Genomic DNA, 9,264 nt, shown 5'->3' with positions numbered 1-9,264 from the left:
GAAACCCTCCGTAACCCTACCCACACTAACGCAAACCCTTACCATCGTCTCTGCCCCTGCTCGCCTCTGGTTCGCCGTCTTCTCTGATCCGTCTACTCTGGTTGGCTTCTCCACTGGTCCGCCATCGCCGCTGGTTCTATTTGGTAGGGCTTTGCATTTTGCTTCTCTTTCTCTTGTCAGAAGCAGTTTGTTTTCCGTATGCAAGAAGCCTAAACGAGAAAGGAGAAGTGAGACGACAATGAAGCTCGACGTAGATGTCTTGAGATATCTGTCCAAAGACGATTTTAGGGTTCTCACTGCTGTTGAATTGGGCATGAGGAATGTACGTTTTTATCACCTTCCTCCCGATTTTAGTTTGAACTTAACACTCATGACTTACTAAAATTTAGGGAAAAAGAAACGATTAAGCTATACTTATTGTTTTTATTATTAGTTTGTGTTTTTATTCTTAGCTTGAGTTATTAAAATTCTTTTCCTTGCAGCATGAAATTGTTCCTACTGAACTCATTGATCGAATTGCTCGTCTCAAGTATGTTCAGTGACTTTTTGGATTGAATTTATCTCTATATTTTCTTAATTTATTGGTGTTTTAGTTGTGTTTCTACTGAATGTGTGCAGGCATGGGGGCACGTACAAGGTTTTGAAAAACTTGCTCAAGCATAAGTTGTTGCATCACGACTCTTCTAAATGTTGGTTGCTTCTGATGTCTATTTGATTATGACTATAATTTTAGTTTTAAATTGCTGTCACATATGTGAAAATAATTGTGATAGATGGTCCGGTGCAAATTGAATTTGAAACATTCAAATTAATAATGTATTAGAGTTCATATTGATTGGCCTTCTATTAAACCGTAATTTACTTGTGCAGATGATGGATTCCGGCTTACATACCTTGGTTATGATTATCTTGCCATTAAAACAATGGTGAACAAAGGAGTGTTTGTGGGTGTTGGTCGCCAGATTGGCGTCGGAAAAGAATCTGGTACTTCTTTTGTGCTTTGGCAGAACTAGTGTAGTACTTCGATATTGTCATATGATCCTCTTCAATTATATTTGAGTATTTTTTCTGATTCTGGCATTGGTATTCTGCCAGATATATTTGAGGTTGTCTGTGAAGATGGGACTGTTCTAGCTATGAAGTTGCACAGGCTTGGTAGAGTTTCTTTTAGAGCTGTCAAATCAAAGCGTGACTACCTAAGACATCGAAGTAGTTATAACTGGCTGTATTTGTCTCGGCTTGCTGCACTTAAAGAATTTGCTTTCATGAAGGTTTTCCTTCTCAATAATATTCCAGCCTTTCTATTTAACAATATGAATTATCATCTTTATATATGATATTATAATAGCACACGTTTTTCTTGAGCAGGCTTTGGAAACACATTCCTTTCCTGTTCCAAAGGCTGTAGAACATAACAGACACTGTGTAGTCATGTCACTTGTCCAAGGTTATCCTCTGTGAGTGTCCTCCTCATATTATCCAAGCATGCTTTAATTTTACGCTCCACCTTTACTGCATTTCAATGCTAATTGTTTGTGTAGTGAGTCTGACCATAAAGTGCATCTTATGGGACAAATATATATATAATTTAAATGCATTGAAGTGCAACTGATTAGGATTACATTCATGTTGAATATGTCGACTAAATTTTGGAAATTAGAGCGGGATTGTTCAATTCCTTCATTGTTGGACACTGGTTTCCTGTTTATCATGGTACTTCTGGGAATTATTTGTAGGGCTTTGCAACGGTGAGGGTACATGGTGTTGAGAAAGTTGGTAGTGGTTAGTGGTTAGTAGTTGTGTTTATGAAAGTAGTTGAGTAGGTTCCCTATATTTATTGTACTCTTCTATATATTGGTGTTCGTCCCCTCCATTCTTAAGCACACAAGTAATGTATGCCCTCTCTCATTTGTAGAGTTATTCTACTATTTCCAAATGTTTAACCATGGAAATTTACTTGTGGATATGCTTGATCACCTTGAGGATCTTGCTTTTCTTTCACCTTGTGAAAATGATGGTGTTCTTATATATTTAATGACAAAATTCTGTTCAAATAAGTCTTGTGGTATAAAATTAGACATCCAGCCTCTACTTATATATGTTTAAAAATTGGAATTTTTGGTTTTATGATGTGTTTTTTCTGTTTATTAGCTATTACTTTTGTAAAGAGGATCCTTTGTCCTCGGTATGTTGGTAACCTTTCTTTCTTCTTTTTTTTTTTCTTTTTAATTTTGAGTTTATCTTAAAAGGAATGTTTAATGATGTATCGGGATGCTTTGTTATAGCTTATGGGTATGGTCTTCAATTTATTTTCTACCTTAGTTCACACCAAAACCATTAGGTAAAAATTTTTAAGCTGTGTTTATCACTAGTGATTAATTTTGGCACTGTCTTTGAAAATAATTTTTTAGATTGTTTCTTTTAAGAATTTTACGGTGGGTTTAACTAATAGAAATTTTTTATGTAATACCACTATGTCATTCTACTTTCACTTTGTCCTCTAGAACATATGAAGTTTCCTTTTCACATATTTGCTATTTGAATGTTTTCTCCATTTTCAGTTATTTTGGCCCTATTTTGTGTTATTTTTACCCATTTTATTGTTTTGATATTGCTCCTTTGTCAATTGTTTTTGCTTGTTCAGTGTTCAGGTGAAGCAATTACAAAATCCAGAGACTGTTTTTGAGACTATTCTTGGAATAGTTGTTAGGCTCGCCGAGCATGGTCTGATTCATTGTGATTTCAATGAATTTAACATCATGGTATGCCGGAGTTACCTATGCTGTACATTTGTTCGTTCTACTCATTTGTCAGCTTATCTTTTTAGAAGAGTATTAAATTTTAGAATTTCCTGATATCTGTTATTTGATTCTGCTTTTGGTTTATGCTGGTTTCCATTCATTGTAGATTGATGATGATGAAAAAATTACCATGATTGATTTTCCACAAATGGTATCTGTATCACATCGTAATGCACAGATGTAAGAGTCTCTCCTCTTTGCCAGCCTAATTATGTACATCTCATAGTTTGTCATTGATTTTATGTTTACACAAATGCTAACTTCTATTATCACCCTAGCCTTAAAAGGATTTTTCATTTAGTTATATTTAGTTCGTATATGCCTATACAAGCTTAAGTAGTACAAGAATAATATAAGATGGTAGTTTGTATATCCCTGTAACTCTACTTTCGTAGTAATAGTAGTAGTACAAGAATGATATAAGATGGTATTTGAGAGGCCACCACTCTCCTAGGTCTTGTCCAGTCTCATTTCTCTCTCCCCTCTAACAAAATGACCATACGCCACTACTCTGCCACAATTTAACATTTATGCACGTTCCCCTTCTTTGAATCAACAATGTAGCCTTATGAACTAATGCATTAGAGAGAGTTGTTACAGCGTTGCAGCCTTTATTGTGAAAGAGATGATTGAATTTTGCCTTAAGTGGGCAGGGCATATGTGAAGACCCCTAAAACTCCCAATAAGGGCAATATGTTAGATGAACGATAGTCCAATAACTAGAGTAGGATATCTAAAAAAACCATAGGTGACTAGGAGAGACCTAAACTTCCATTGAATCTTGAATTCTTGATACAATATTTAGGTACTGTCTAATGCATGTAGGAGACCTCTGTCCAGTGGGATAAGACGTAGTTGATGTATTGTTGGACATTACATTAGCTTCAGGCATCAGATATATGGTATTAAAAGGAAGCCAAGAATTATTAAGTTTCAAGATATCATCTTATGTTTTAATCACTTGTTATTTATGCTTGTTTCAGGTACTTTGACCGTGACGTTGAATGTATCTTTAAGTTTTTCCGAAAGAGGTTTGTAATCGTTTGATTTGCGTAGTATTTGTTAAAAGATTTGCTTTTATTTATCATTGTTTGTAGATTGTTGCTGTCTTGGTAATCTGAAAAATAAGTTATAAATCAAACAATCACTTTACTCAAACTGCTAGCTCAACATTCATAAATTAGTTTCTAAGTTATTTCTGATATCCCAAGTTGAGATGACATTTTTTATAAATTTCATTTTAGTGTGCAATCAAGGACATGCTTGGAGGACTTGGGCTCTCATGCGCTATTTCCTTTTGAATCTTCCCTTTCTCCTATCCTTTCTTGATATATAGTGCTTCCTTAGACCGTGTCTTTCATATTTTGGTAAAAACTTAGTAATTCCTTATGATATAATAAAATAAATTCATCCAAAAAGAAGGGGATTACAATGATAGGAAGACAATTTCCTGTTCAGAAAACTAAAGATGAAAATTACATAGGAAATAGCCAACCCAAACTCAAGGAAAACAATACACTTGAAGCCATTCAATCTATAGGCAAATTCGTAAATTGTAAAGGATCATTGGCCGAGCACTAAAAGTGAAGCCAAAGTCTTTCTTCTGTCAAACATTTTTGAAGACATTTGTCGAGAACTGCCATTCTATTTGTTGTTACCCCAATAGTGATAGATATGTATGACATTTGATTTTTCTCTCTATGTAGAATGCAATTACATTAAATTCAGCTCGCATTAATGTTGTGAGATATTTCAAATGCTTGTTTGTATTTGGTTTATACTACAAATGATACACATGGGATCTCATTCTTTTGTTAGATAATCTAATTCTCATTTGTGAATATTTGAAGATCTTGTCCATGTCGATTCAATGTGGTTTGCCCATAAGAGTGAACTCTTGTTTCGTTGCCCTTTTTGTACTTCATCTAATCATAACTTTTGTCTTGGTATATCTAGAGACAATAAGTTTCTACTTCTTAATATATGTCACTGTCTTGTGCCATAGTTTACCTTAAAAAAATTATGTTTTTTCCCTCTTCGTTTTTGTTATTTTGTACATGTCTTTTCACCATACTGCATCTCCTAACTTGATAGTACATCAAACGCATACTTGGTTTGCTGAAGATAAATATTTTGGATCTAATCTTTGATGTTCAATCAGGCTTTTTTTCACAACTCAGTTCCACTTCCCTATTTCAGGTTCAATCTTTCTTTTCAAGAAAGCATTGATGACAATGATGATTCTGATGAAGGGAAAGATGAAGATGGAAGGCCCTGTTTTTCTGAAATAGAAAGAAGTGCTGGTTTTTTAGACAAGGAACTTGCTGCTAGTGGCTTTAGTAGAAAGGATGAAGAAGATATTCAGAGGGTATAATGATTTTCTTGTTCTATATAGGAAGGGGAAATTATGGAAGCATTTTCTTTAAATGAAAAATGCAAGATGTTTTCCCTCCTTTTTCTTCATTTGTGAAATTGCTTCCATACTGGTGGATTGGCTTTTCCTATTTTATTTATACACTGGGTGTCAATTTGTCATGCTTTTGATTGTTCCTCAATGCTCTTCAAATTTTTGTGCAGTTCATTGAAGGTGGAGCAGAGGCTGAAACAAACTCAGATAGTGAAGTTGACCTAGTGGAAGACCTGAATGAATCAATCCTTCTTCAGGTATATAAAAAGGATAATTTTGATATCATAGATGGTGAAAAGTAGATATGTGTGAACTTCTCCGTATGCTAACTATATTTTGGAAATTAAATTTGAATAACGAATACATCTAATATTTAGTACAGAGACAGTCAAGCAGCTTGCCTGTGTTTTTCCTGCTCGTCTCAGTTGTTCATTTCTGTGTTTTTCAATGTTGATATAAGATTATTGCTTTATTCGTACAAAATGACACCATGCTTTGGTTAAATAACCAGGATGAAGAACATGAAAACAAAGGAAAAGATGAGAGCTGTGAAGCCGCTGAAAGCGGTGCATCTGAAAGGGAAGATGCAACTGACGAGGTAATGATTTTGTATTTCTTATTACCTGGTGGCTGGTGGTTATTTTAATGATAATGTTTATGCTGCACCTTTTTCTTCGGCCAAATATTTGATTTCAAGAATAAAGTCCAGGATTCATGAGTTTTTGGGGGAATATTATGTCTTTGGCTTATCAATGTAAGGAACAGTGCTGCTCTTGGTGTCGGTGTATTTCTTGCTCATTTCAAAATGAACGCCATTATTTGTCATCAATAAGTCATTCATGGACTTGACCCAAATTAGGATATTATCTGGTTATGAATCTAGTCCGGTGTCCTTTCTTCAGTATGTGGAACATGGAGACATATTATTATTAATGAAATTTGTCAATCGTAGGCTTATGTTGTTTAGGGTAACTTAGTATAATATAGAATATTATTTCCCTGATTTGAAGGGCACTTTGCATGGCCCCTTGAATTAGTTCACAACTTCAATTAGATTTAGTTTTGTCAAATTCTAAATGACGACTCCATTATTACGAGTTAAATAACAATTATGCGATTGTGGTTTATATAATGCTTTTTATCTGGGTCCATGTCAAAATCATGATGGTAGTGGTGAATTTGGTATACAGGAAGAAAATGAAATGGAAAACGAAGCAGAACTCACAAAGAGCTTGAACAAGCAGAGACGACATGCCATAGCAGCAACTCGTAGGGGACGAAAGAGCCTCGCATCCAGGAATTCATACAAAGACAAGGGTGGCAGGTCATCTCACAATTCTAAGCTTCAAAAACAGTTGAGCGGTTGGTGAGGTATATGGATATAACATCCATGTGGCTGTTGAAATTTATTAAAGATGAATTAGAAATATATTTCATGTGCTTTCATATGGTCATTCTATCTTAACGAATGAAGTTTTGTAGGGCATAATGTCATTGTAGGCTTATATCTTATTGGCAGAACTTAAGTTCGGAGATAGAGAAGCAAATAGGTTATTTGTTTGGGGTGATATCTTTTATATTGTGGATATTATACCACTTATGAAATGAATAATATATTAATATCACTCAGTTCGATAAGAAAAATATTCATATGTATTTTGTATTGAGGGTGATATTTCCAAATTAGGAGCGACATCAATATGAAAGTAGCAAGGTTTATATAAATAAGTTATATAATCTAAAACGGAGTAAATAGTCAAATTTGTTTGTGATAGATTATTCTTTTTTAAATTAGTCGTCGAAATTTTTTTTTTAATCAAACTTATTCTTAAAAAATTTTAGTTTTCACATTAGTTTTTCTGTCACATTCGTTGTTCATGGCATCAAAGTTCGCTGATATAGTAAGATAAGTGATATTACAATATATATTTGACAATTTAATTGACTTTTTTTTTGGTTGTACAATTTTAATTGACTATTAGCATAATAATATGATAAGTTTATAAAATTAGATCAAATTATCTCCAAATTAAGAGGAGAGATTTAAATACTTTGAGGTTCTGTTCAATTTGGGCAATTGCAAATTTGGCCATTTCTAACTCCTTAGAACATCCGGAATTTTTTTTTTTGGGTGAACCATCGGGCCAAGGCCCAAAAAAAAAAATTATTGCTCTTCTATCATTCATATATAGAGACTCTATTTCTTCGGGCATACTGTCAATGAAGCCAAACCCATTTTGCCGTTTGAAACTTTCTTTTGCAAGCCAATCAGCCCACATGTTTCCTTCTCTCAAGGTGTGTTGAAAATTGAGCTCCCAAGGTCTTTTTGGAAGCTCCTCAATTTCTCTTAGAAGGGGGTTGAATTTTTTATTCGTAAGGATTCTGCCATACATCACCTGCCATGTGAATGTCTTTGCCTTTTGCGAGCCTTTCCATTTCCATATCGTGGTCCAAAGATTTTCCTTGTGTTTTGACCAGTTTTCCAACACTTTATGGGTTGCTCCAACCGAGACTTCACCGTCGTTCGAGTGCCTCCATCCCATTCTATCCTCTCCGTGGTCATCTGCTGGAGCTGGTGAAGCAGTTATCTTGAGAATGATATCCTCGTGTATAAGACCATTTGCTTCCTAACAAATACTATTATAAGATAAATTATTCTTCCTTACAAAAGCATCAATTCATTTCGAGACCCTTTAAAATGACAACAATGCTAGGGAACTAAGAGGGTACCAGCTAAATACCTCTATGTGAATCCAAAATCTCTACCTCTACGTAGATGGTGTTTATGCTAGGCATTAAGATGTTTCTTCTACTAAGTATCAAAATGTTTCTTTTTCATACTAAATGAATGTTCTTTTATATATTTTATAAATTTTTTATATACTAAGAATCGGGATTGTTGGATGTTCCATTTTTAATATACGTATTAAACAAATAAATTTTTAACAAATTTTATTATATAATAATTATATTTTCAACAAATATTTTTAAAAAATAACTTAGCCCTACTGATAGAAGGACCAAGTCGTGTCCCAAACCTATCAAATAATAAAAATTTATTAAAAACCAAAATGTTGGATTTAAAATTTCTTAAGAACCATCTGAATGTCTACAAAGGAAACAACAAATTCTATAAAATACCTTGCCAAAAATAGAAAAAAACTAAGGAGTACAAACTGGAGGCAGGTGCATGTATCATGGACATTCACATTATCAGACCTGAAAAAGGATTTACATGGTCTCACTAACTTTGAGACCTTTAAGTGGTGTCACTTAGAAATACGGGTGGCAAATGGGACAAAATTCGTTGGTCGGCTAGCGTAACTCGCTAAAGAAGTGTATCGGATTAGAAATTTGAGATTGTTACAAGAGAAAGTCTAGGGAGCCAATGGACTAAGCGTACAATGTGTACAATGAAGGTTTAGAAAGTATTAGAGATATCATTATTAGTGTTACGTTATCCTGTCAAGTTACGCTTTTGGGATGAGTGGTTTCAGGACATGGTATAAGAGTTTCAAATGCGGAAGGTTAAGAGTTCGAACCTTGGTGAACCCAAAATTAACTTTTTATAACATGAGATGTTTATTATCCCTGGTATCCGAATGGTTATCCTTGGTATTCGGATGGTTATCCTATATAGTATAAGTGATGTTCATTTAATTCATAAACCAAAAATTTAGCCCATTGTACATATTGTACACTTAAGCCATTGGCTCCCTAGCACTACTCTTGTTACAATAAAAAATTCATCTAATCTACGGGTTTTGGCTTAGGCGAGGCAAAGCGGGCTTTTGGCTTTAAAATGATAATTGAATTTGGAAAGTTACTCTTATACTTGTATTTGAAATGTTTGTTTATTTTACTTTAAGTTATAATTTGGACTATATTTAATTGATTAGGACCATTGAAAGAAAAAATAAAAAATAAGTTGTGTCCTTTGTTAGTGTCTCCGTGTCTTTCCTATTAAGATGGACACAAAATACACTAATTCAGTATCTCTGAACACATTGTCTCTGTCCATATCTCCCCTGCCAAACACGATTTTGTCTCATTATC

The 9,264-nt window shown here is 34.1% G+C and overlaps 1 protein-coding gene across 2 annotated transcripts; it reads left to right on the top strand.

Annotated features, from left to right (window-relative positions):
• Nucleotides 1-6,871, top strand: LOC107638247 (serine/threonine-protein kinase rio2). 2 transcript variants are annotated; one of them, XM_016341425.2, is made up of 13 exons: nt 1-322; nt 483-529; nt 619-689; nt 871-984; nt 1,096-1,271; nt 1,369-1,457; nt 2,645-2,762; nt 2,908-2,981; nt 3,785-3,832; nt 5,001-5,169; nt 5,379-5,465; nt 5,720-5,806; nt 6,399-6,871. In XM_016341425.2, exons 1-13 carry the CDS (start codon nt 239-241, stop codon nt 6,576-6,578), a joined length of 1,344 nt encoding a protein of 447 aa, XP_016196911.1. In that variant the 5' UTR covers nt 1-238; the 3' UTR covers nt 6,579-6,871. The 2 variants fall into 2 exon arrangements, with proteins under 2 accessions (XP_016196911.1, XP_020976075.1); XM_021120416.1 differs by lacking the exons at nt 483-529; nt 619-689.

Source organism: Arachis ipaensis, chromosome B04 (genome assembly GCF_000816755.2).
Source record: "Arachis ipaensis cultivar K30076 chromosome B04, Araip1.1, whole genome shotgun sequence".
In the NCBI taxonomy this organism is placed as follows: domain Eukaryota; kingdom Viridiplantae; phylum Streptophyta; class Magnoliopsida; order Fabales; family Fabaceae; genus Arachis; species Arachis ipaensis.
Note: the sequence above shows the minus strand (reverse complement) of the source record. Positions and strands in the feature narration are given on the sequence as shown.

Excerpts from the sequence above, each read along its gene's own strand:
- LOC107638247 (XM_016341425.2), top strand. The coding sequence starts at position 239 with ATGAAGCTCGACGTAGATGTCTTGAGATATCTGTCCAAAGACGATTTT. Across the intron at positions 985-1,095 it reads TGGCGTCGGAAAAGAATCTG|ATATATTTGAGGTTGTCTGT; the intron begins GTACTTCTTTTG and ends GTATTCTGCCAG. Across the intron at positions 1,458-2,644 it reads CTTGTCCAAGGTTATCCTCT|TGTTCAGGTGAAGCAATTAC; the intron begins GTGAGTGTCCTC and ends TTGCTTGTTCAG.